A 27,689-nucleotide genomic window follows, 5' to 3' on the forward strand; every position below is an offset into this window, starting at 1 on the left:
GCAATAGGTACACCGCATCCCTGCACATTGTAAGAGCATGACCAAGGGTTGGCGTCATGAAGGGCATCCGGCCATAAAAACATTGCCTCAAACTGGGAACCATGATTGTCATGGGGCCCGCAAGGCTAACCCCCGCTCTAGCGGGGAAAATGGCCTTAAAACGATCATTCATTCATTCATTCAATCTGTTGCATGCACAATCACCTGCATATTAAACATCCGAAGCAAATAAATTAAGGCGTGTTAATCAAACGTGTCTCCAAGAACATTGTTGCCATTGTCATCAAAATAGAGTATTATTTCTTCATTAATCGATTAAAAAATTTTTTAAAAATATATTCTCCACCTAAAACCGAAACAAGTAGAATTGGGAATGTAATTGTTGAAAGATTGTTCCAGCATTCATTCCAAGTGCTTTTTTGGCACGAGGGATGTGCAGAACACTTGATTGCAAGTTTCCATGTGGCGTAATTGCCTCATGCAATAATTGCTCAGCAAATTCAACTCATGTACCTTTAGACGTGACACAAGACATTCAAAGCAAGTTTGAAACAGTATTTTTGAGACACCAGAATGCAGGTCATCCAAAAAACACACTGAATACATTATTTAACAATCCTTTAAACACACTGATTACCTCCGCCACTGAAGGTGGATGGAGGTTATAGACTGGAAGCAGTTTTGTTGAGCAGTGAAAGTTGTGGCAACAGGTGTGACAGTAACAGCACGTGACATCAATGCAAGCTTTAGGGATAGGATTCAGGCTGAGAAGTGTGGGTTTCAAGTAATTCCCATGAAGTTCCAATCTCATTTGCTGTCTTAGGAATGACTGGCTCTGTACAATGTGCCCATTTCTAGATGAGTACTTGATAATGTGAGCGCATCACATGGAAGCACAATACATCACTTGTTGGAGGCATACTCTCAAGCTTGTTATTGTTAGCCTTGCACGACATGATACTACGAATATCATTAGTGGTATCAACATGCTCAAAATTGTACATTCTGCACACAAACTTCTCTGCATCACTGACTTTCTTGTCTGTGAGTTCACCCTCCCCTAGTTCAACAAGCAGGACATGATGCTGAAGGAATTTCTTCCATGATGACTTTTGGTTTTCCAGAAAAGTAGGAGGTTGTGTCACACTGATATGGCGTGATATGGAAGCAGAGCTGGTCCAGCAGTGTGGGGAAGGTCCCCACGAATAGCCCTAATGTCGATATATTTCCTGCTCTTTGCTGTTCCCGACATTAACCACAATTTTTGTGCTGCTACACGGATGCAGTTTGGTATGTGACACAACAACAGAAGCACATCAGTGTCCCTGGCAGACACAACAATAGTCTCAGACGTGTTGTTGATGCAATGAAGGTTGAATCTAGTGTCTGCCTCTTCATGTTTAGCATTGAGGTTAGAGAGATTGGTTCTAATTTTTGAGGACTTGACTTCATGTGCACCAATAAACCCCCCCTGCCACAACAACTTCCTTGTCAAAGGGTGCATGTGCCAACAGCTTGTGTGAAAGAAAATCACGAAGTTCTGCCTTATTTTCTTGCAAAGCCATGAAGTTGAACCAATTGGACAAAAGTGGTACATTCCATCCATTAACAGCACGCCTGACAGGCTTCGGGGATTTTCAACGTTATTGGTCGTTATCTCAATATGCGGCCTTGTGGCTGACTTGATGGAGGTTTCTCTGTAGCTGTCTAATACAATATCAATCATATTGTATCTGCAACCAATTTGAAATATCAAATCGGTAAATGCATCTGCTAAGTCACCAAATGTCTGTGCCTTAGGGGTTTTGTCCATGCTACATATGAGAGCCATCCCATCTATTACCATGCATGACGAAGCAGATGAAACCACAATTTTGTCACTGCAGGTCGCAGTGCAGGCTAAGTGTGTATTTTGTGCCTGTTTGTAGTGAGCCATATGTTTCGGCAATGGAGATTGGATCTGGCACAAGTTTGTGTTTCATCACATTCCTGATGTCCACCTTGCGACCACCTTCATAGGAAGTGATAATTACGTCTCTATCGTTACGTCTCTTCTTCATTACGTCTTACACGAACCTTGACGTATCGTATCTACTTCATTACGTCTCTATAAGTTTTCCAAATAACCCTGTTCTCCTAGCTTCTTGGCCTGCAGTAGGGCCTCCTAAATAACATCAGTTATTTTTCAGATCATTTTTCATATTCATATTTTAGAAGAATTTTTTTCAGGATTTCTGAATTTTTTCCAGTAGATCTTTTTGCCATCACAATGAATAAATGCATAGTCTGTTATCTGTATGACGTCACGTTTTCTCCAGTTATTCAACATTGATCGTCGACGAGTAGCATTCTTGGTTTGGGAGATGCCTGGCTGAGTGGCTTCATGAATGCAGAGCATCACTTGGCTTATCATCCTCCTTACAGTCAACTCCACTTCGTGATGTCACTTCACGTGTACTAAGGACTCCATCATTCACATCTAAATGAGATGAAACGACTTTACCATTTACCAGAGCAATAAGTATAACTATGATATGACACCCATTCTGAAACCAATTATGTTCTTAAATTTTCAGATATCGGACTGTAAGGTACACCTGTCCATGTTTCAACATATCTTAATAGTAATGGTGGCATTGCAGCCTTTGAAGTTGTCTTTAAGTAACTTCATAAGATCTACAGATGTAATAATCATGAATTGTGGCGGATATTTTCAATTTTCATTTTTGAGCCCCTAACACACAAAATTGAGCATGCCAACATGAAAATTCTGATGCAGCACCTCCAAATCCATTGGAAAAAATTTGTTGGCAGCTTGTACCAAAAAAGTTTGTCCTTAAAAGTTAGAGTTAGCGTGCCCTATTCACTCTAACTAAGGGCCTTTTCTCATTTTGTGCCTCGTCTATTATGTTTTTACCCCTGTCTGTTTGTCTGTCTGCTTCTCTGTTTGTTTGTGAACAGGATATCTGAAAAAAGTTTTGGACAGATTCAGACGAAATTTGGAGAGGTTTAGTATGTGACACAGCCGAAATGATTAGATTTTGGTGAAGATCAGGATCCAGATATGGATCCGAGAATTTTTTATGTGATTCTTCGCCATTGAGAGATAGGGCTAAAAACGATAAAAAGCACGATATCTCAAAAAGTTATGGATGGATTGCGACGGAAGTTGGCGGACAGGTTATGTGTGTAACGAGGACGAATTGATTCGATTTTGGTGAAGATCGGAATACGGATTTGGATACGAGAGTTTTAAAACTTTTAAAGTGATTCTTCACCATTGAGAGTTGGGGCCAAAACGATATATGACATGATATTACAAAAAGTTGTGGACTGTTTATTACAAAACTAGTTGGATGCGTTGGTTAGGCAATAAGAACAAGCCAATTCGATTTTGGTTCAGGTCCGAATCCAGATCCGGCCTATCAACAACAACAACAACAGGCATTTTAAGGCCATTTTCCCTGCAAGAACCGGGGTTAGCCTTGCGGTCCCCATGACAATCTTCTCCATTTTGCCCTATTTTCTGCATCTCCCCTTGTTAACCCCCTTGCCCGCATTTCTTCTTCCACCATCTTTAGCCAAGTCTTTCTCAGTCTTCCCCGTCCTCTACTTCCTTCTACATTCATTTCCATCACTCTTCTCAACCAGTCACTTTCATCCTTCCTCAACACATGACCAAACCATCTCAACCTGTTTCTCTTCACAGCATCCATCACAGGCTCTATTCCCATCATCTTTCGCAATTCATCATTTGTCGTCCTCTCTCTCAACGATACTCCGCACATCCGTTGAACCATTCGCATTTCCACCCTTTCCAGCCTTCGTTGCTGCTCTACGTTCATTACCCATCTCTCGCTCCCATAAATCATAACACTTCTCACACATGCAGCATACACCTTTCCCTTCAGCTTCAACGACACTCCCCTCCTCATCAGCACGCCACTCAGTTCCCGAAACTTCTTCCATGCACATCTCACTCTAGCAACGGTTGCCGAGTCTGATCCACCTTCTCCATTCAGCATGTCTCCGAGGTAGCAAAATGTTTTCACACCTTCCAGCTTCATGGCGTCTCCAAGATCCAACTCAACATTTCCTCCATCTGCAGCTCCCTCTGTGCACACCTTACATTTGAATGTAGCTGCCACACTGGGTAATGACCCTCTCAAACCACTACATTTTTGATGAACCCACTCAGCGCACATTGTACATTGTACATCAGATCCGGCCTATCAGTGGAATACAAAATTTAAATTGTTCCGCCTAGCGGAGGTATGCTCTCTACCGAGTGCCCTTCTAAATAAACTCATTACATTCTTTAAACAAACTAAATACATTATTTAACATGTGAGCTTCCGGTTCAGGATTTGTTGCACGTGTAGGTTGAATCGACAACTGCTCCTTCTACTTTATCAAAGCTAAATTTTTTGGACCAGGTGCCTCGTATGTTTCTGGTATATTTTCTTCTTTGTTTTCCTGTTAGTATTTTCGTCCAATTTCCATGTTAAATTGTACCTTGTCGTGCTGTGTTGTTAAGTTTGTGTTAGTGTTGCACAAGGCCTACTCCATGGATAGTCGGCATGCAAATTCTGTCTCTGTTTTGATGCTGCGTTAGTCGGTCTTCTTCTTTTCTCCTTTCTCCCTCATCGTTAGCCTACCTGTACCCTATCCCTCACTTTAAAAAAAAAAACTTTCTTTTTCAGCCCAAAACACAATCTCAATCCACTTTTATTTTTATGTACTTCATTATTTTTCTTTTTATGTTATCAATATCTCAAAGCTGAATCTTCATTGAAAGAAAGACTTCATCTTCCTTTATAGGCTTTAAAAATATATTTTTAAATGCTTCACTTTCGTTATTTATTTGTCATGAACACTCCACATGTTCTTGTTCTTCATCACGGTCTATTGCTCTTCGTATTTTTCACAAGGATTATTCTCCAAACCTGCCACTCTCCTAAACGCTTAGTCCATCAACCATCCTACCATACCAACAGCACCACTTTCATTCGTAGCTTCAGCAATAATTATTTCACCCCTCCCAGCAAGTTTGGCTCGATATGCCCAGATTGGGAATGTTGAGAAGTCCAGTTTGCAGAGGTTGTCTGCTCACAACAATCAATTCCCCATCACGTCCCTTAACGGTGTTATACCCTCCGTGTATGTACCCCTCGTCCTCCACATCTCTGATAAACCCACGTCCTTCCAACCTCACTGCTTCTTTGTATTAAAATCAAAATTGAGCAACACTGCACTTCATGTCTTGTCTTTCTGCATTCCCCTCACCTCACCCCTCAAAGCTTCCCTCGCACCCTGCCCTCTCAAAGCCTCACACTCACTCAATCTCCAGAAACCTTCACCCTCACCCCACCTCTCAAAGCTTCTCCCTCACCCAACTCCTCAACACTTCCCCTTTACCCTGTCCCTCAAAGGTTTTGCCCTCAGCCCACTCCCTCAAAGCTTCACCCTTGTCCTGCCCACTGTCAGCCTTCCCCTCGCCTTACCTCTCTCCATCCCGCATCCTCCCATCTTCCCCAACCTGTGCCTTCCCATATTCTCCCCCAATCCCACATAGTCTCAGCCTTCCCCCATCCCACACCCTCACATCCTCCTCCCACATCCCGCACCCTCACAACAACTCCTCCCCTGTTCCTAACTGTGTGGATCTCAAACGTCCGAGGCCTCTGCTACAACCTGCCAGATCTATCAATCTAGGCTGCTGCTGATAAACTGGATCATCATCTGTTTAACTTTAACAGAATCCTTCCTCCCACAGGATATCCCTGACTCCTCAGTTCTCTCCCTGGTTATTCTTTCCTCCAATCTAACAGGGATGAATCCCACCCTTGTGGTTGAGTTGCACTTTATATCAATCAATAACTCAATGTCTCTGTCTGTGTACTGATCTTACACGTCTGAACCCATTGGAGTACCTCTGGCTGCAACTTCCCCTCCACTCCCACCTCTTGTTGTGTCCGTGTGTTGTACCATCCTCCAAACAGCGATGACTCCTTCTGCATCTCTCTCAGATAACATGGACAAACCTTTAACCACTCATCCCAACTTTCTCTTCCTCATATGTGGTGATTTCATTTGTTACCATGCCAATAATCACCAGCCATGTCACTTCAGCAAAGGACTTCTGTGACTCCATGGGACTGACTCAATCTGTGAACTTTCTGACCTGGAATTCTCTGAATGGAAAATCCTCCTTTTTGGACTTGGTGATGACAAACATTTCTGTAATGTATCCTGCTCTGCCTCTCCTCCAATTGATTTACATGATCACATCCTTGTGCGAGTCAACATCTCTGGATATTCTCAGAGAGCCTCCTCAGTGAGGGCGAGTCTACCAGTTCTCTCAGGAAGATTGGCAGGGACTGCAAGCAGCCATCTCACTTCAGGACTGGTCTCCTTTATCTACCACTCTTGATATTAACTCAGCCTGGGAAGTCTTCCACAGAACCCTGCTCTCTCTAATGCACAGATCCATGCCATCTCATCTTCAGTTATCCCATATAGTGTCATCAGTAATGTTGTTATCATCACCTTTGTGGTCCTTAGTAAACTGAGGTATAGTGGAAATGCATCAAATATTTTACATTTCAAAATACTGTTGTAGCCGTCGGACCCTTCCCTGTTGCCTGGTCTGAATCCTGCAACACTGTGTCAAAGCGGTTGCGCCAGCCAACTGATTCAGGCACTCTGAACAGGGTTTCTGGCCTGTTTGCATAGGCGTAGTTTGATTTCTTTTTTTGGGGGTGGGGGGGGGCAAGGGCTTAATATTAATAATGGGTAGTTAGGTCTGACTTCTAAAGTTACCGTTTCTTAGTGTAGTTACAGTGTACGTGAAATCACAAGTGCAGTTTATGTTCATTATTGGTTCTCACGTTTAAATACGGGATGTTTTTATCTTCATTGTAAACTACTGAAAAAAATTAAGGTGGGGGCATTTCCCCCCTGCCCCTCCCCCCAATTCCGCCGGTGCCTGTTTGCCATGCTACCATATTGAGGTGGAATGCCCAAGCCAGCCAGGTGATGCGCTAAGAGACCACCGGATGCAGGTACGGTTTTGTACTGGGCGCTATTCATGACAACCCAATCGGTCCTTTAACGGACATATATTAGCAATACAGTTTGTGCAGTAAGCACGGGCAGGCAGGATGGGAAGGCAGGTCCGGCACGGCTTGCTGAGCTGGGTGGGAGTGGGAGTTCAAGCAGATGCGTCTTGTGCTGCAGTAAAACCCCAGATATCCATGTGCAGCTTGCCCCACAAGGTTCCTGGGCATTTCTTCCCCTTCGGTTCGCCCCAACCCTTTTATAGTTTTATTCTCTCCTCCAATTTATAGTCCAACCCTTTTATAGTTTTAGCCCCAACCTCAGTCCGTGACACCACGAGCCCCACCCTACTTGGCTGCCACTGGCCCATGCTTAGTCAGTGGGTGGGACAACCCGCCCTGACCTTTCTCCGGGATCAGTGGTTGGCTTTCGGTCTCGTGATGGCTTTTCCTGCCTTTACTTGTGCCGATGACCTGGCGGATCATTTAAAAAGCATTTAAGACAGATTACAAAGAGAAAGAAAACATTAAAAGGGTGTCAAGGGAAAGCCGTTTTAGACACACGTGAGCAGGGATGATGATAGATTTCTATACATAACGATGCACAATCATAACTAATATGTCACCATTAAATTCATTACGTGTGTTGCTGTTTGAAGGCCTCAACATAAACCATCTTGTGCATTTTGTTTTACCATTAACTTCTTTGTGATATTATCGTTATTCCACTTTTGATCATCTGCTTTGTGTGCAGGCAGTCTGATTGGAGAACCTGTGGCAAACAGCCTGGATGCAGAAACCGTGCAGGGAATAATTACACAACCTACAGGATGTGGGGAGCAAACGGCATCCAAACTGGCATGTACACTGGAGGCAATGCAATACCTTGACAGTACAAACCAGTGGGAAAACATTGGTTTCGGAATCAAAGAAGGAGCTCAAGCTATCTTGAGGACAGGTACTAAACGAGAATGTCAAAAGAGAAATATTATATTGTTGAATACATTCACTTCATTGCTGCATACTTATTAAAACCAGTTGGCATTATATATACTCCTTTCTTGATCATTTGAATAGATATGTTCTGCAGATCTTTGAAATTATTGAGATTGCTTGACTAATTGATTGATTGATGTATTTATTTATCGATTTGCTTATTGGTTTGTTTATTTATTAATTACATCCACCACTGAATTCATCCTTGTCTGTATGTTTGTCCTTGAACAGGATATCTCAAAAAGTTATGGACGGATACGGACGAAATTTGGTGGACAGGTTGCGTGTGTGACAAGGAAAAATTGATTCGATTTTGGTGAAAATCCAAATTTGGATCTGGATACGAGATTTAATAAATAACATAAAGTGATTCTTCACCATGGAGAGATGGTGCTAAAAAAGATATACGTATTGCATGATATTTCAAAAGGTTGTGGACAAGTTCTGCCAAAACATGGTGGATGAGTTGGTTATGTGACAAGAACAAGCCGATTCGATTTTGGTTCAGGATAGGATCCAGATCCGGCCTATCAGTGGGATACAAATCGGAAACTGTTCAGCCTGGCGGTGGTATGCGCTCTACCGAGTACCGTTCGGTTTCGCCAAAAGTCGCTCTCAGTGATTTCTGGTCTGTTTGTCACACGTTTTTGTCCACAGTTTTTAAGCAATCGTTCTGAAATGTTTTGTATATGTAGATGACTGGGCAAGGACAGCAAAACACATTTTTAGTCAGGATCCGAATCTGGATCCGGATATGAGAATTTTCTTTTTCACAGCGGTGAAGCCACTTCAATATTTGGCAATATCCTTCCTTCCATCCGTCCGTCAAAAATGAAGAAGGACCTATATAACCCACCACGTTTAATTCTAAAGCGTTCTAAAGGGTAATTCTAATGTTTTCTAAAGGGTAATTCTAAACAGTTCCAAAGGGTAATTCTAAACAGTTCCAAAGGGTAATTCTAATGTTTTCTAAAGGGTAATTCTAAACAGTTCCAAAGGGTAATTCTAAAGAGTTATAAAGGGTTCTAAAGGGTAATTCCAAAGAGTTCTAAAGGGTAATTCTAAATGGTTCTAATGGGTACTTCTAAAGGGTTCAATAGGGTAATTCTAATGGTTTATATAGGGAAATTCTAAAGGGCAATTCTAATAGATTCGAAAGGATAACTGTAATGGGTTCTAAAGGGTAATTCTATGGAGGGGGGGGGGAATTCTAATGGATTCTAAAGGGTAACTCTAATGGATAATTATAAAGTCTGCAGTCTGCAGCCTCCTCACTCTCTGAAGACCTGGACAAAATCACAGACTGGTCAAACAAGTGGAACATGTCTTTCAATCCTGACAAATCTCACACTCTTACTATGTCTCTCCGAAAAGATCGACTGGACAACCCTCCCATCTACTTTCTCAACAATCCTCTCCAAGAAGTTCTGTCGCTCAAGCTTTTGGGTCTCACTATCTGCCATGATCTTTCTTGGGAAAACCACATTTCCAAGCTGGCCTCCAAAGCCAGTCGCCGACTGGGCATCCTCCGTCGTGCGAAGTCCTTCCTAGGCACACCTGAGCTCCTCACCACATACAAGGCTTTCATCCGCAGCTCAATGGAATACTGTTCTCCCCTATGGGCTGGTGCTCCTCCCTCACACCTAGCTCGGCTTCACGCTGTTGAATCCAAAGCTTTCAGAATCATTGGAGTCTCCCACGATGAAGCGATCTCTGAGGGCCTTTCACTCACTCACCGCAGGCAGGTAGGTGGTCTTTCTGTCTTCTACCGACTCCTCTCCGGCCTTGCTCCCCCAGCTCTCTCTGTGCTCTGTCCCCCAAATATTCCTACAGGTCGCACAAGATCTGCCAGCAACCCTGTGATGGTTAAACTGCCGAAATCTCGGCTCTCTGCTCACTTTCACTCTTTCATTCCTCTTTTCTCCCGCCTCTGGAACAAACTCCCACACTCCCTTCAATCCCACTCCTCCCTCCAGGTCTTTAAAACAGCTGTTCACCACCATCTCTTATCTTCCCCCATCCAAAATCTTGATCTTTTCTACCCCCACTAATTCACCCCAGATCCACCTTGTTTGAAATTCCAACTTCTTTCCTGGAAGTCCTGGCAGTGTCCATATGTTTTATACCTCTCCCACCCCCCCCCTTCCCATGCCTCCCCCCCAAAGCCCTCTCCCTCCCACAGATCTCTCGATGTCTCCATGTCTCTCGGTCCCTGCTCTCAAATGTTGTGTTTGTGTCCTTCCCCCTCTCTCCCCATCTTGTCTACCGCTCCCGATGTTTTGTTTTATGTGTCGGTTTGTCTGTTTGTCTTTCTGTGTGATTAATGTTCGCTCTTTCACGAGCCTCGATCTTGTATACAAAAAAGAAAAGAAAAAAGAAAAAAAAAAGTGTTCTAAAGGGTAATACTAATGGGTTCTAAACGGTAATTATAATGGGTAATTCTAAAGGGTAATTAATTCTAAAGGGTTTCGTTCGCTTCTCGGCTATGCCTATTTCATATTAAAAATGCTAAACTGAACTGCTTCCTTCGGACATGAGTGCGATTATATATATATATACTGTATATATGTATATATATATATATATATATACAGACTTGGCATTTAATATGGAATATATATTTTTTCTTGACTTGGGTTTACTTTCTTAACTCAGTATATCAATCTGGTGAGTTTCTTTTACACTTTGGTGATTTATTTGTTAAAAGAACCATGTCACTGATTGTCTGTCGCAGCAAGAAGTCAACAACAGGATTATATCACAGGTGGCGTGGCAAAATGTACAGACAGGTGCATTTGATGATTGGCTTCACAGTCGGGTATACAAGGGTTGTTGCGTTCTGTATTAGTGGAAAACAACTGCTGCACGTCTGCAAAAGTTATTGCCACTTCCTCTGGAGATGGTCCGTCAACTCGACAATGCTGTTTGTCATGGAGTGGTGGCTTTACGAAATTACGGCATGAAACAGCGTGCTGTTGCTCGGCAGTATAGCATCACTCAAGGTCAGGTGTCAAAGATCCTGAAACGAAATGCTCAGAGGGGTGTCCCTACTCCAATACCGAGGCCAGGACGTCCCCACAGAACCATAAGGAGGGATGATCGCCAGCTGCACCGGTTAGTCCGCAATGGCCGTACCAAGTCAGCTAATCGGCTTGGGGGTGAGTGGCCGCAACTGACAAATGCGCCTGTATCCAGAAGGCTATTCAACCAACGACTGGTTCAAGCAGGCTATCGTGCCAGGCGTCCACTGAGAAAGCCACGCCTGACCAGACAACACCGCCAGCGCCGATTGCAGTGGGCCAGAGAGCACCATCAATGGCAGCCAGGACACTGGAATCACGTGATCTTCAGTGACGAGTCTAGATTTCTGGTCTATCGTCAAGATGGCCACGTCCGAGTGCGCAGACAAGTGCATGAAGCCTACAACAAAGATTGTATAGTGCCAAGAGTCCAAGGTGCAGGTGGTGGGGTGACCGTTTGGGCTGCTTTTCATGCAGGGGGCAAAACTGACCTGGTTGTTCTGAATGGAAACCTGAACCAGTATATAAAAGTGTGTATATAAACCAGTATATACCAGTATAAACCAGTATATAAACCTGTACAGTGCCATTCTGGAAGAAACATTGCTTCCATTTGCTCGTGCAGCCTTTCGAGGAAACTTTGTCTTCCAAGATGACAATGCACGGCCTCATCATGCTCGCATGATCCAACACTTTCTTGCTGACAGTGGTGTAGAGCATATGGAGTGGCCTGCCATGTCCCCGGATATGAATCCTATAGAGAACATGTGGGCAGAATTAACGTGTCAAATCGACCACTTGGACCAGCAGCCGACCTCTGTGTGTGAATTGTAGCAGGCTATTGTCACTGCATGGCAAGCGATTCCTGTCCAAACCGTGGCAAATCTCGTGAACAGCATGCCTCAATGTGTACGTGCTCCCCTGAATGCTCGTGGGGGTTACACGAAGTACTGAACTGTAATTTTACTGTCCGTAATGCCAGTCGTAATTTAACTTTTGTTTTTGTTAAAAAAAATTTGGGCTAATGTGCAAAATAAAGAGATACTTCTGGAAAACGTACAGAAGTTTAACACAGTACTGTCCATGAATTGAGTTCGATATCAGTTTACATCACTTTCAAGGATCAATTTATTTGTTTCGAAATGTCAAATGTGGTTTTTGTTTCTTGTAAAGGTCACATTAACAAAATCTAGAATAATTTCAACATAATTCCAATGAACTTTTGGTTCTAAGACATCTTGAAAAGTAAGTTCACCCCCAGAAAAAAAATATTCCATATTAAATGCCAAGTCTGTATATATATATATATATATATATATATATATATATATATATAAGCTCATAAAAGAGCTAGGACACAGAACATATCAGGACACAACACAGCAAATGGAACAGCAGGAGAAAGAGGAAACACCAACAGCAGGGCAAGAGAGAAAGTACACAGAGACGGACAATCAGGGATGCAGGTAACGATGAGTGGTTGGGGACAAAGCAAGGTTCGGCAGCCATATTTGATTGAACATAACAACTTTAAAAATCAACTCCTCCAGAACGGCTGGACAGATTGAGGGGAAAATTCACACACGTGTTCCCTAAACCTTGGGGATACCAGGTTGTTCAGGAATAAATCATCAGTGACATGGTCTGGAAGCCATGCTGGTAAGAAGTAATTATTTCTAGGAAACTGCCAAAGCTATTCAAGTCAAACTTTGCAGGTATGATCTAGTTGTCAAGCTGAATACATGTTTAAAATATAAACATGATCGGTCGCACGGTCTGGCAACCAGAATTTTTTTTTGATGTTTTAAGAAGAAAAAGAAGAGGATGTCATGGGTCATGCGGCCGACGAAAGAGGGGTTGTATCAAAGCAGGGCAGATTGGATCATCCATTGTAGGTGGCCCATCTAGTTGTTTTTCAAACAAAAAGACAAGACCTGCAACTACAATGTACACCCAATTGTTTTTCTTTAACAGAGCTGGCTTCTCATAAATGTGTGTTGCTGCACAACTGTTTTTGTATGCATATTATGGTCATTGTCCAATACAGCATGTCCATAAAGTCCTTGTGCAACTTTGAATTTTTATAACTTTTGATGTACATATAATAGAAACAAATTGTGAATGGTACATGAAAGCATAATTCATCAATTGTTTATTAATGCTGTTCAAAAATTTAGGCTTCAACATAAACACCATCTTTCATTTGGTCCACGTCTGCCATTGTTCAATTTAATTTCCCAACTTGTTGAAAACATTCTCCAGTTGTTGCTGAATGATTTCATGAATTTAATTGGCTATCAAACCCCTACTTCATCCAAATAATGTAGATTTTGATGAGTAAATAACAGTTTTACATAGCCCCATAAAATGTCACCCAATGGGGACAGGTCAGGAGAAGGAGGTGGCCAAGCAATTGGTCCACGTCTACCGATCCACTGATCTGGGAAGACATCATTCAAGAACCGTCGAACATTCGAAGCATAGTGACCTGCTAGGGAACCTAGTCTTGCTGGTATAAGGTGATATGTGAAAGATCTAATCATTGAAGTTTGGGAGCAAATCAATTATATACTGAACAGCAAAAGAAACGTCAGTCAGAATCAATATTTTGGAGTCTTTATTTTCAAGTCATGATCAACATGAATTGAGATTTAGGATCAACATGAAACATTACAGGTATGGTCACCACAGTTCAAACAATAATGTGAAATGTTCTGAATAAGAAAAACACAAGACCAGGTGAGAACAAGGGAGGTCAAAATCAGTATCTTGTGTGACCTCCGTGAGCGTTGATGACAGCCATACATCGTCTGTACATGGAGTGGATTAATTGGTTGATGAAGGCATTTGTCACTTGGGCCCACACTCTGAGAAACGCCTGACTGAGTTGAGCTGCAGTTGTCGGCCTTGGTCGAACGCCATTCAGTCTTCTTTGAACCTCGTCCCACAAGTGCTCTATCGGGTTTAAATTGGGGCTGAGCGCAGGCCATTGGATGGTTTGGATGCCATTCTGTTGCAGGAAGTCCCTTATTGCTCTGGCAGTGTGGGCCCGGGCGTTGTCCTGCTGGAAGACATGATTTCCGTGACGTCCAAAATGTGGCACAACGTGAGGTCTGAGGACTTGATCGATGTAGCGAGCAGCTGTGACACCATTGCCTCTTCCTGGACCAATATTCTGGAACACCACAGGACCGACTTTGTGATTGAGAGCAATAGCACCCGATACCATGATGTTTGGACCACCCCACGAGTCTCTTTCCATCACAGTCATCTGAGTAGCGTTCCCCACGTCTACGCCAAACTCTCACTCTGCCATCTGCCGTGGAAACAGAGTATCGGCTTTCGTCTGAGAAAAGAACGGTTCTCCACTGCTGGTAACGCCAATTTTGATGCTGTGTGGCCCACTGTAGTCGGTCACGGCAGTGTCGAGCTGTAAGAATGGGGCCACGATACGGCCTGTGACAACGGACATCCCTGTTCTTCAAACGTCGACGGACTGTATCACCACTAATGTGTCTCTGGTGGGTTCCAACTGTTTGTCTTGCAATTTCTGTAGCCCTGGTAAAGCGATCTTGGATGTGATGATGCACAATCTGTCGATCCTGTAGTGGTGTTGTTACCCTCGGTCTGCCACTGCGTGGGCGGTCATCGGTGCTGTTGGTGGCCTGGTATCGTTCCTGTAACCTGTAGATGGTTCTCACGTTGACATGGAAAGCATTGGCAACCATTCGTGCAGTCTGTCCAGCATGCAATCCTCCAATAGCCTGGTCTCTCTGAATCCTCGTAAGTCTGGGCATGGCGCTGGCATCGAAACACGAATGATGAACATACGTTTTGGGGTGCCTTTTATAGGGAAAGTCACAAGGAGACGCACGTGCATTTTGATTTCCATGGGAATCATGCACGACTTTGTACCATGGTCGTTTTTTTGCCTGCGTTTTGGTGACCTGTTTTTATCCACGTGTGCTCCACTGTCGGTAGTTAGGATTAAATTTAGATACAGACTAATGTAAATAACGAGATATCTAAACGAAATGCATTGATATTTCTATGGGAAATGTTCAGGTATTATTTTTATAAAGTGACGTTTCTATTGCTGTTCAGTGTATAACATTGCACAATAACGTTCACCATTGACTGTTGCTTCTTCCAAAAAAAGAGAGTACCAATGATACATGAATGACTCACTTATAATCCTGACATTTATTTTAATGAGTCTCTTTAATGTTGCCAGACTTATTGAGGTTTTTATGTCCCCAAAATGCAGTAAATGTTTTGGTTGACTTTACCACTGATGTTGAAGTTGCCTCATTGGAAAATGTCAACTCATCAAGAAACACGAGGGAATTATGGATATAACAACAGAAATAATTAGAACGGCACTCAGTAGAGAGCATACCTCCGCCTGGTTGGCAATATCACTCAATGGTGAAGAATCACTTTAAAATTCTACGAGCTGGATCCGGATCCGGATCTTCACCAAAATTGAATCGATTCTTCCTTGTCACACACAAAACCTGTCCAACAAGTTTCTTCCAAATCCATCCACAACTTTTTGAGATATTTTGTTCACAAACGGAAAGACAGGGGTGAAAACATAACCTCAATCCACCTTTTGTGGTGGAGGCAAAAACTTGATTCAAAACTAAAAAACTTGATTCATTAACAAAAACCTGAAAAGCTGTTGAATTATATGCTTCCTTTGTCATTTACAGTTTGTTTCTTCATGTGTACAATTGAAATAAACATGTAAAATACATATAAATCCACTTTGCGAAGACCTATTCTGCTGTATTGAAGCAGATTAAACATTCAAAGCAGATTAAACAAACGCCTTCCCTTCTATAGTTGGTCGAAAGACCCCACCGATTTCTCTCTCTCTCTCTCTCTCTCTCTCTCTCTCTCTCTCTCTCTCTCTCTCTCCTCTCCGTCTCCGTCTCCGTCTCCGTCTCTCCCCGTCTCTCCCCGTCTCTCCCCGTCTCTCTCCGTCTCTCTCTACAGAGCGACCATGCTGCCGACACAGCTTCCTGAGCAAGGGCTGTACTTGGTGGATTGCGATTGCCTTCTCAGCAGTAGTTAGGTCAGGAGTTTGGAATTTGTTGATGGTTACGGCGATAGCTCGGATACTCTTCGCAAAGGTCTTAAACGTCCACCAACTAATGCAGGCGGATGGGACGCCCAGTTTAATGTCAATCCGAGGGATTGCACTCTCATTGATGCCTCACCCTGCATGTGAAATACAAGGATGAAAGTTTATAGCTGGGTGGGGATTCAAACCCAGTCTAGACAAGAGGCAAGTGTGCGTACCTCCAGCCAATCCTGGTAGCTCCAAATCCCCCACCTTGCCTCCACTATTACTGTAATCTCTCAAATAGTTTCCCTTTGTAATCTGATAATGGGTTTCTTAAATAAATTGTTCAGCAGCTCCAAAACCAGCGAATAAATAACGTACTCCCTTCTCAACAAAGTTTATCCAAAACCTCCACCTTCTGAGTCAGACATCACTTTCCTCGACGTTTTTGCATTTGGTTCGACACTACCACCAGCAACAGTTTTTTTTCTCTTGGGAGCCATGGTTAAAAATCATTAGGGGCAATAATAACCGTAAACAGTTAATAACCGTTGCCCGCCCGTGATTGTTCAAAACCCACGATATTCAAACCCGCGATATTTAAGGGTTTACTGCACATCTTAATTCATGGATGATACTTAATTTGAATCTGATAAGAACTAATGGACACAGACTAATCATATATATGGATTGAGTACGCAAATACAATACAACTGTGAAGTCAGTATTTCTCTTAAGGAAAGTCAATTTTACTCTCCTTTTCACCCCTCAGCCCAAATTGGGCTAAGGGGTATTGTCGTCACGGGCGTCATCCGGGCGTCCGGGCGTCCGTCAACTTTTGGTTTCCGTCAATTTCAAGGAGAACAGCTTGTCCAATTAAATCCATTTTTGCAGTGTGTTTTGGCGTTGAGGAGAGGAAGGTTCCTTTCGAAAATGGACGCACTGCGATTTTCAATATGGCCGCCACGGCAGCCATCCGGGCGTCCGTCAACTTTTGGTTTCCGTCAATTTCGAGCAGAACGGCTTGTCCGATTAAATTCATTTTTGCAGTGTGTGTTGCGGTTGAGTAGAGGAAGGTTCCTTTCAAAAATGGGCGCGCTGCGATTTTCAATATGGCCGCCACGGCAGCCATCTTGAAATTGGTTTCCGTCAATTTCAAGCAGAACGGCTTGTCCGATTAAATCCATTTTTGCAGTGTCTGTTGGGGTTGAGTAGAGGAAGGTTCCTTTCGAAAATGGGCATGCTGCTATTTTCAATATGGCCGCCATGGCAGCTATCTTGAAATTGGTTTCCACCATGCATGGGCTGAGGGGTTACGCCCGCTTTGCGGTGATATTTATTTACTTTTGTCCTTGAAGGCACAGATTTGATCACCGCATCAAAACAGAGATAATTACTTTTGATCATTTTCCCATCTGAGCAGCCTTTTCTCCTTTCCATACTAGTTCCTATTCAAAATTACAACAAATATGCAGGCCTGCAATCATTTTTGACCTTTTAGCATAAGTTTAATACAATTAAAATTCAAGAAAATGGTCTTCAATGTTTTTCTTTGACCAACACTTTTTTGTTGTCCTCTTCTTTATCTATTCAGGATATGCACATCTTCTCACCTACAAAAATGAGGACCACTCATTCCGTTACTTCTCAACATCTCAATTGAAAGAAACATGGTGAGCAATGGATTTATCAATAATAATTTGGAGGCACGTTTCAATTTTGCCTTGTACAACATGTTTCGTTAACATTAAAACTTGAGGGATTTTGATGTATACCAATGGAAAATGGTGTAACCGCTCATTTAATTTTTTTTCCCCCTTTCCGCTTCATTGTTTGTCATTATTCCAGGTTGACAGCTTTTGTTGTTCGTGTCTTAGCACTTGGTCACATTTATATGCCAGTTAGTATCCGTGAGCTGTGTGGCTCTGTGAAATGGCTCATCGAGGAACGTCAAACTAGTTCGGGGTCTTTTCGTGAAGAAGGTGCAGTCTATTCTAATAAAGTTCGGGTAAGCAAGCATGACTTGGATAGATTTTATATTTTGTGTGCATGCTCGAGCGTCAGTCTTTGGGGCGCTCACAAGGCTGCTCCGTCGAATAAACTGTTCCAACTCCTCTTTGTTGATGCGCTTTTTACTAGTACTGTATATGTATAGACTAGATAGTTTTTTTAGATATCGTTATTATATTTTCTTATTTTAGTCTAAAAACAGTAAATGCTGTTTTGACATTACTTAATTGTTTATCTGCCAAAAAAAATTGTAGTTAAGCCTGTAACTGGACATCTCAGAATCACTTTTTCCTTATTCATGAATGGTATTTCCACAGTACAATGCAAAACATATCAATATCTGGTTTCCTGAAGTCTGGTTCTATAATAACTAGCCATGGTACCCGGCGTTGCCAGGCAATGCAGGGGCCGCTCCTCCCACCCTTTCCCCTCCCTTATCCCATTCCCTCCCCTGTCTCCTCTCACCCCTTCCCCTCCCTTATCCCACTCCCTCCCCTGTCTCCTCTCACCCTTTCCCCTCCTTTATCCCACTCCCTCCCCTGTCTCCTCTCACCCCTTCCCTCCCTTATCCCACTCCCTCCCCTTCCCTTATCCCACTCCCTCCCCTGTCTCCTCTCACCCCTTCCCCTCCTAGTGAGGTACCTTTGTAACAGAAATGGCAAGGATTGTTACACTGTGGACAAAAGCACCATTTTTTTTTTACCGAAGCTTTGCCCATGTGTTACAAACAAAAAGAGGGTGAGCTGCAAAAAATCGGATGACAGGAAATGTACTTTATGACGTCATAATGATGTCACAATCTACTACCAAGCTCGTAGAGCAAGTAAATGCAGAAAATAAGGTTGTGAAGCATTGTGATGAGATTCCGTCATTAATTTGACATTTTGAGGGTCAAGGAATTGAAGAGTGATGTAATCAATGACATTTACGCAACCATAAGCTGATTTGCTGTTGCAGTGACGTCACTATATTCTAATTGTGTTGAAAAAAAACAAAGAATCTTCAATGTTGATGACACTCAGGCCAGTCAAACAATGGCGCAGTTATACCTCCACAATTCGAAGAAAAGATGCAAGAAAGGGGCCACTCCCAAAAAACAGTCTCCAGAGCGAGAGCCTCCACTTCTTATCTACATTGGATTGAATATTCACACACTGACGAGGAACAGAACACTAGTTGACCAACTGACTAAACTGGGGTTGAGCATCTCCTACAGCCGGGTCCTGCAGCTGGAGAATAAATTGGCATCTGCAATGTGTGACGAGTTCACTGCTCATCAAATTGTATGCCCATCTATTCTCAGGAAAGGTCTCTTCACTGTCAGTGCCCTGGATAACATTGACCGTAATCCCTCGTCCACTACAGCCAAAGGATCTTTTCATGGAAGTGGTCTACCCTGCACAGAACTTTGCAGTTGCAACTGTCAGAAATAATTTGCTTGCAGCTACAGCTCATCACTGACACTAAGCTATCAATCTTATTCCACATCTGTGCATGTCAACTTTGAACAATGAATTACTTGCCTTGAGTATAATTGGGGTGTTCAATATCAATCCTAATTGCAGAATCAATGAGGCTGGTAATACTTCGTAATGTTCTCTCACAAAGGCATGAGTAACAATTACAACAATGATATAGCATAAAACAGATGTGTGTGTGGGGTGCGAGGGGTGGTGGGGGGGGGGGCTGCCACTGTGTTTTTGTGAGGTAATAATGACATAAGACATCGTTATTTTTTTACATCTCAATGGAATCATTGATCACAACAGGGGAGAGGAGTACGACTATGGTGTATATACATATTGAATTCGATATGTTTAATTTTGAACCATCTATCCTTTTATTCAACTAGCAGATGACATAATGATGACGTCATTCAACGTAATAGCTCAGTCTAAATAAAAAAGTGCGGCTGCGTTAAATTCTGTGACCCAACAAGCATAGCCTTATGAACTAAAGGCTCTCCATATGTCAGTGTTGACTAACCAATCCAATTTGTGTGTAATATGAGCTTATTTTTAGTTGATGATGTCATAATGACATCATAAATCTTTTAAAGATAGTCTAAGAACAATATTGGCAACTGCATTGAATTCCTTCACATCAGAAACATATATATTAAGGTCAAAATACGCTCCACGGCTTACTCCTAACTAATTAAACGATTTTTTATATACAATTGTGTAATAATTAGCTGATGACATCATAATGACGTCATATATTGCCCTTCTCATTATCCAATTTTTGCAGCTTACTTTTTTTCTCAAAGGTATACCATGGAGATGCTTTGGTGAAAAAAATGGTACTTTTGTCCACCGTGTAACGATATTTTCGCTAAGGTACCTCACTATCCCTCCTCCCATGCCAAAGTCTGCCTCCTCCAACCTCCCTCAGTTGTTTCTCAGTTGTTATTAAAGGAACCGAGTTTCTCTGTAACGCTTTATTCTCAAGGGTTTCTACTATCTAGGTTAATAAAAATGGTTCCTATTGAAAGATAATAATCATTTTAATTAAATAGCCTCTTTCCAATATTTTTTTTTTTTTTTTCCGATTTTGAAAAAAGAAGAAATGCTAATGGTTTATTTATGCAGCGGTTCAAACAGAAACTTTTATTAATCAATCAAAGCGGAAACCCTTTACAAGGACACTGAGGTGGCACTCAAAATTATAGACACCAGGAGTACTATTTTTCGAAGCAATAAAAGTACATGGAAGGAGCACACAAACAACAACTACGTGTTATAAAATATCCCTTTTCGCGTGTATTACTTCATTTTACATCGTCAGAGATCCTCACAGAAAGGTATGCATTCTTATGTTTGTGAATTACAACATGCCTTTTGATGAAACCCATCAGTGAAATGACAGGAGGCTCACCTAGTAAGTTATGAATTGTGAGAAAATGACAAAGAAACAACAACATCGCCCCAAGCTCCTAATTAAATGAAATAAGATCCCAAATGAAAGCAGATCGCACAAAAAGGTGCAAATGAACAAACATCGAAGAACAGAACTCAAAGTTGAGCAACAAAGTCATTACAATTATTTAAACAAAAAGACAAATAATGGAAATGGAGAGGTAAGAGAGTGGTGAAATGAGGGTGTGTTCCATTACCAAGCAGCTTGTAGAGTGCTTGCTACGTGGCTTAAGCGCTCAAGCAAGCACTCCAACGAAACGGTTGATTAGGAACGGCTGGCTTGGCAAGTCATGAGCGATTCATATTTATTAAGATCAGGCATTTGATGATGAGTGCTTTGTCATACAGAAACCGTAAAGACCTGTTCCAAGGCAAGGCATTTTTGTAGGCCAAAACAAAATGGCGGATTAAGACCACTGTGAGGTGAACACAGGCTGACCAAGGATAAAGCCTGTTTTTATTTTTATTTAATAAGGCCGTTAATTAGCTTTAAAGGGGGTGTTTAAATTTACCCAACTCCCAGTTTTCATTTGTGCACTCCTTTGGAGTACCCTTTGTATGCATGCAAAGTTTTGGGCCACTAGGTTTCATGGTTTTGGAGTTATGGAGGAGACACACACACTGACTGGCATACATTGCCTTTTATTATTGAAGATAATAATAACCAATATTCCTGTTTGGTCAGAGTTAACAGGCCTTGTGCAAAAGTCCAAGCTGTATTAAGATCAACTTGATCATAACGGGTTGCCTTTTGCTGGTGAATTCCCTCAGGGCAAGACTGCTAAAGAAGAGAAGAATGATGTACTTACAGCATTTGTGGCAATTGCTATGTATAAAACAAAGGGCATTTGCCACCAAAAGGTGAGAGAACTGTTACCCTTAGTTACTCCATTGCCAACTAAAGGTATGTTAAATGTCTTGGTATTTTGCTAAAGTAGAGAGAATTTTGAGAAACTATGAATGCTTCAAGGTTTTTAGGATTATTTTTGATTATTGCCACGTTCATAAATGGTGAGTTTTGTTAAATGTTGACATGCATGTTCAAGATTTGATTTACATCTATGTTTATCCCTTTTGCACCACTCAACCACACTTCTGCATGAGAATGTATAATAAAACCGTACAGCACATATCTTGTGAATTTCATCTGATATAATATTTTTTTATTCACCGGTAACTTCATTACACAACAATGCGCCCCAATACACACCACAATCTTTGCCCCTATTTCAGAAATACTCAGAACACTTTTTGCAGCTGTGATGTCATATTATACTGGATATGCCAAATGTAGCCATTGCCAATCCACAAACCTTCACCGATCTGTCATTCGTTTTTATCAATGGTGAACATTGAGATCCAATCACTTACAATTCAAGAATAGTTCTCAAGTCTTTTTTTGTAGACAGTCAAGTTTCATGCAAGAACGAGAACACAGAACAGATCAGGACATAACATAGCAAAAGTAACAGCAGAAAAAGAATGGTGAAATACAAATAGCAGGGCCTAGGGTGAAAATAGATGGAGATGGACGAACAAGGTGTGTGGGTAACAATGAGTGGTAGGTAGGGGAGAATACAAGAAGTGAACGGACGAACAAGGTGTGTGGGTAACAATGAGTGGTAGGTAGGGGAGAATACAAGAAGTGAATGGACGAACAAGGTGTGTGGGTAACAATGAGTGGTAGGTAGGGGAGAATACAAGAAGTGAACTAGATGGATACAAATATAAAATTGGATGGAGTGAGGATTGGTTTATCGGGTGCAGAAGGGATCATTGTTTTGGATGGGCAGTGATCTGAGATGGGGTTGAACAGCTGTCTTGAAGAATGAGATTGAAGTGAATGTGAAAGTTGGTTCCACAGCTGGGGAAAAAGGAACAAATGAGTGGAGTTGAACAGTGATTCTGGATTTTGGGAGTTTCACTAGAAGCGGGTTGCTGGTGGACCAAGCATGGAGACGGCAGAGGATGCAAGACCAGAAAGGAAGAAGACAGAGAGATCACCAACCTGTCTGTGAATTTTAAGTGATATGCCTATAGACGCTTAATCGGGAGAGATTCCAATTATCCTGATGGCCTTGTTTTCCATGGCATCAAGCTGAGCAAGGTGTGAGGCAGGGGTGTCATCGTGCAAAGGAGAGCAATATTCCATCAAGCTGCGGATGAAAGCCTTGTAGGTGAATAGGAGTTTGACGCGCCAAGGGAGGACTTTGTATGACGGAAGATGCCCATTCGGGGTCTGGCTTTGGAGGCCAACTTTGAAATGTGGTTTTCACAAGAAATATAATGGCTGAGAGTTCGACCCAAGAGTTTGAGTGACTGAACTTCTTGAAGAGGGTTGTTGAGAAAGTACAGTAGATGGGAGGATTTGCCGTACCGTCCTTTCAGAGAGAGAGAGAGGGAGTGAGTGTGTGGGATTTCTCAGGATTGAAAGACGTATTTAGGTGTTTGGCCAGTTTGTGAATTTGTCAAGGTCTGATTAGAGGGGTGAGACTGCTGCCTGTTTATCTGAAGGTTGAGGGATGTCATGGCAGAGGGTGTTGTCATCAGCAAAGAGATATACAGGTACGTGAAAAAGTAAGTACACCCCATGTAAAGTTTTGACTTTTTCAACATATTTCAACATACAGCTATTTGATCTTCATTTCAACAATATTGATAGATAAAGGTGATATAATATAACAAATATCATGAAACATTTACATTTTGTAGTCCATTTTGTAGTCCATTTAAATAAACATAAATGCAAATTTCGCATGTGGAAAAAGTAAGTACACCCCGACATTTATCACTACTTCAAATACCTAAAATTAGAATCAGGTGCGCCAGCTCAGGTGCAAATGATTAGAACATCGTTAGAGAGGATCTTGGAGGAACCTGTCTTATTTAAACCTCAGACATTTAGTTTGGTTTGCTCTTTGTTGTTGAAGTGTGCGGCGTCCATGCCTAGATCAAAAGAGCTCTCGGGGGCCTTCAGAAAGAAGGCTATAGATGCCTTCGAGTCTGGGAAGGGATTTTAAAAGATCTCCAAACAATTTGAAATCAATCATTCGACTGTCTGGAAGATCATCTACAAGTGGAGAAGATTCCAAACAACTGCCAACTTGTTCAGGCCAGGCCGCCCCAGCAAGTTCAGCCCGAGAGCAGACCGCAAGATGCTGAAAGAAGTCTCTAAGAACCCCAGAATGTCATCACGGGATCTACAGGTAGCTCTTGCCACTGTTGATGTCAAAGTGCACGAGTCTACCATTGGAAAGAGGCTGCACAAATTTGATCTACATGGGAGGTGTGCTAGGAGGAAACCTTTGCTGTCCAGAAAGAACATCAGGGCAAGACTAAAGTTTGCCAATGAACACCTAGGCAAAGACAAGCACTTCTGGAACAATGTGCTCTGGACAGATTAGTCAAAGTTAGAGCTATTTGGCCACAGTACCAGAAGACATGTTTGGCGAAAACCAAAGACAGCATTTGACCACAAGAACCTGATACCAACTGTAAATCATGGTGGTGGAAATATTATGGTTTGGTGCAGCTTTGCTGCATCAGGGCCTGGGCAGCTCACCATCATATAATCCACTATGAATTCTTCATTGTACCAGAGGGTGCTTGTACATACCAGTAAATCCACCAAGGAATGTCTGAAAAGAAAGAAATGGAGGGTTCTGGAATGGCCAAGTCAAAGCCCGGATCTAAATCTCATTGTGGGGGGATTTGAAACGAGCTGTGCATGCAAGAAACCCCTCAAACCGCACAGCTGAAAGAATTCTGCATGGAGGAGTGGGCAAAAATTTCTCCCAGTCGATGTCATAGAATGGTAGACAGTTATAAGAAACGCCTACTTGAAGTTGTTTCTGCCAAAGGGGGCAATACCACCTATTAGAGCAAAGGGTGTACTTACTTTTTCCACTTGCGAAATTTGCATTTATGTTTATTTAAATTATACAATGGACTACAAAATGTAAATGTTTCATGATATTTGTTATATTATATCACCTTTATCTATCAATATTGTTGAAATGAAGATCAAATAGCTGTATGTTGAAATATGTTGAAAAAGTCAAAACTTTACATGGGGTGTACTTACTTTTTCACGTGACTGTAGACCATGGAGGAGTGGAGTTGGTCTTGGATGCCATAGGCAGAGAGTTTGAAGAGCGAGGCAGGTTGCCAGACTGTATCAAATGTTTGAGGTACTGTAAGTCTGGAGACATGGCCTCGATCTCATGTCTGACATTGATGGGGGAGTATAAGCAGCATGTCAAAGGTCGAGTGAACTGCTATGAATCCAAATTGATGATGTGAGATGCGGTCATTGGAGAAAAGCAATGATTTTACATCAACAGTGATGATGGATTACATTACCTTGTTGATGATTGGAAGTAAGCTGATAGGTCAGTAGTTAAGCAGATCCATTTTTGCACCTTTTATGTAATGCAGTGATGTCAGCTGACTTACAAGCAGGTGAGAGATGACCTGAAGGAAATGACCAGATGAGAAGGGCAGAGAGAGGAAGTGCAAGTTCAGCAGAGAAGGTTTTTAGGACTTGTGAGCAGATGCCATCCAGTTGAGTTGCAAAGTTGCAGAGCAAGTTTGAAAGTTCAATCATGAGGTTGGAGAAATGTTTTCTGACTTTCCTGAGAGTGGACACACACTTGATGTGGGCTTTCTGGAATGATCTGAGGTTACCATTTGTATTTGCCTCCTCGGAGGATTCAGTGTACCATGGGTGGGAGGAGTAGTATGATGACTGAATATGTGATGGGATTAATCTGTGCATAAGGGAGAGTAAGTGTCGATGGAAGAGTGACGAGGCTGAGTTAATATCAGGGGCAGTAGATATAGGAGACCAGTCCTGCAGTGTGATGGCTGCTTGCAGTCCATGCCAGTTTGCTTAAGTCCATGCTTGCAGTCCATGCCAGACTCGCTGGTGCTGAGGCTGTTCTCTGAGAATGGCCAGAGAGATGTTGATTTTCACAAGAACATGATCAGATGAACCAGTTGTGTCAGAGGAAGAGCAAAATACATTGGCATGGAAGTTGGTCATCATCAAATCCAGAAGGGGGGATTTGCCATTGACCGAAATCTGGGTGGGAAAGCTTACAGATTGAGTCAGCCCCATAGAGTCACAGAAGTCCTTAGCAGAAGTGCCATGGTTGGTGAGAGAGGTACCAACACAGAGCAAATTTGCATGGTGACAATTGTTGAAATCACATATTAGGAAGAGATAGCTGGGATGAGTGGTTAAAAGTTGGTCTATGTTGTCTAAGAGAGAGATGTGGGTGGGGTCGTCACTGATTGTAGGACAGTACAACACACAGACAAACAAGAGTTGGAAACGGAGGTGAAGTTGCAGCCAGAGGTACTCCTGGGGTTAGGACATGGAGGGTGAGAAATGGAGTTCTTCATATACACTGTGACTCTGCCGCCAGGACTGGGTTCAAGTTGATCAAACCAGAAGATACAATAGCCAGGGAGAGACACTAAGGAGTCATTGGTGTCCTGTGGGAGGAAGGATTCTGTACAGATGTCCATCTGGTTTATCGGCAGTGGCCTGGATTGAGAGATCTGTCATGTTGGAACGGAAGCCTCCGATGGTTTAGGTACACACAGTTAGGAACAAGGGAGGAGGTGCTACTGTTAGGTTTTTAAAAAATGTGGAATGAGCAATTAGATGGTGCTGGGCAGGGTGAAGCTGGAAGGGTGCAGGGTTGGGGTGAAGCTTGATGGTGTGTGGCTGTGGTGATGGGGGGGGTTGGTAGCTGGGAGAGTGAGTGGTTGAGGTGAGGGGATGGGCAGAGGTGAAGCTGGGAGGGGGGTGGGGGAAATTAAGAGGTGGAGTGGTGTGGGGGAAACCGTGAGGTTGAGGAGCAAGTGGTGGATAAATGGGGGAAGCAGATGGGGACAGGACAAGGGGGAATCTGAGAAAGAGCGGGATGAGGGGGCAGCAGAGATGGAGTGGGACGAGGAGCAAGCAGGTTTTGGGTGGGAGGATTACTGACATGGAGAGGTTTGACACCAGGAAAATGGACGTGAATGGTAATTTATTGTCATGTGCAAATAACCTCTGCAAAATGAACATCTCAGGATTCCCAAACTGGATAAGCAGCAATATAATTCATGGGTGGGGTGGTAAAAAAGTTTTTGTTTGAAGGCATGGAGGAAAATTTGGCTGTATATTTTCAAATAAACAAGATTTTTTTTATTCATATCTTCTTGTTTGAGCATTGCTGTGTGAATACATTCACAATACAGGTTGATGTAACTCAAAATTTCAAAAGAAAAGTAAATACAGGGTATACAAAATAAAATTCAATACAAAATTAACTGTTTAAAAACAAGACCAATAGTCTAGCAATGGTATAGCTGGGCTTGGATCTGCTGAGTGGAGGATCCTCTTGTCATGTGACCAGAACATCAGCTCTGATTGGTGGACGTTTGTGAGGGACATACAGCATACACTGGGCAGACAGACAAACGCTGTTCCAGGCAGAGGCTAAGCTGTAAAAAATATGGCTGCCAAACCATGTGACCGATGACGTCATCAATTTTTTTCTCTCGCACAATTTATCCCTAGATCATGCTCAATAAATTTCTTGCCGATCGGATCAAGCGTTCT

The 27,689-nt window shown here is 42.4% G+C and overlaps 1 protein-coding gene across 1 annotated transcript in view; it reads left to right on the top strand.

Moving 5' to 3' along the window:
- Nucleotides 1-27,689, top strand: part of LOC137431468 (complement C3) — a 613,976-nt gene that overhangs the window by 362,761 nt on the left and 223,526 nt on the right. The window contains exons 26-29 of the mRNA XM_078782039.1: nucleotides 7,813-8,016; nucleotides 17,740-17,818; nucleotides 17,994-18,153; nucleotides 21,845-21,934. Of these exons, the coding sequence (XP_078638165.1) occupies nucleotides 7,813-8,016; nucleotides 17,740-17,818; nucleotides 17,994-18,153; nucleotides 21,845-21,934 (533 nt within the window). The remainder of the gene's footprint in view (nucleotides 1-7,812; nucleotides 8,017-17,739; nucleotides 17,819-17,993; nucleotides 18,154-21,844; nucleotides 21,935-27,689) is intronic.

This window comes from Myxine glutinosa, chromosome 7 (assembly GCF_964187855.1).
Source record: "Myxine glutinosa chromosome 7, kmMyxGlut1.1, whole genome shotgun sequence".
NCBI lineage: Eukaryota > Metazoa > Chordata > Myxini > Myxiniformes > Myxinidae > Myxine > Myxine glutinosa.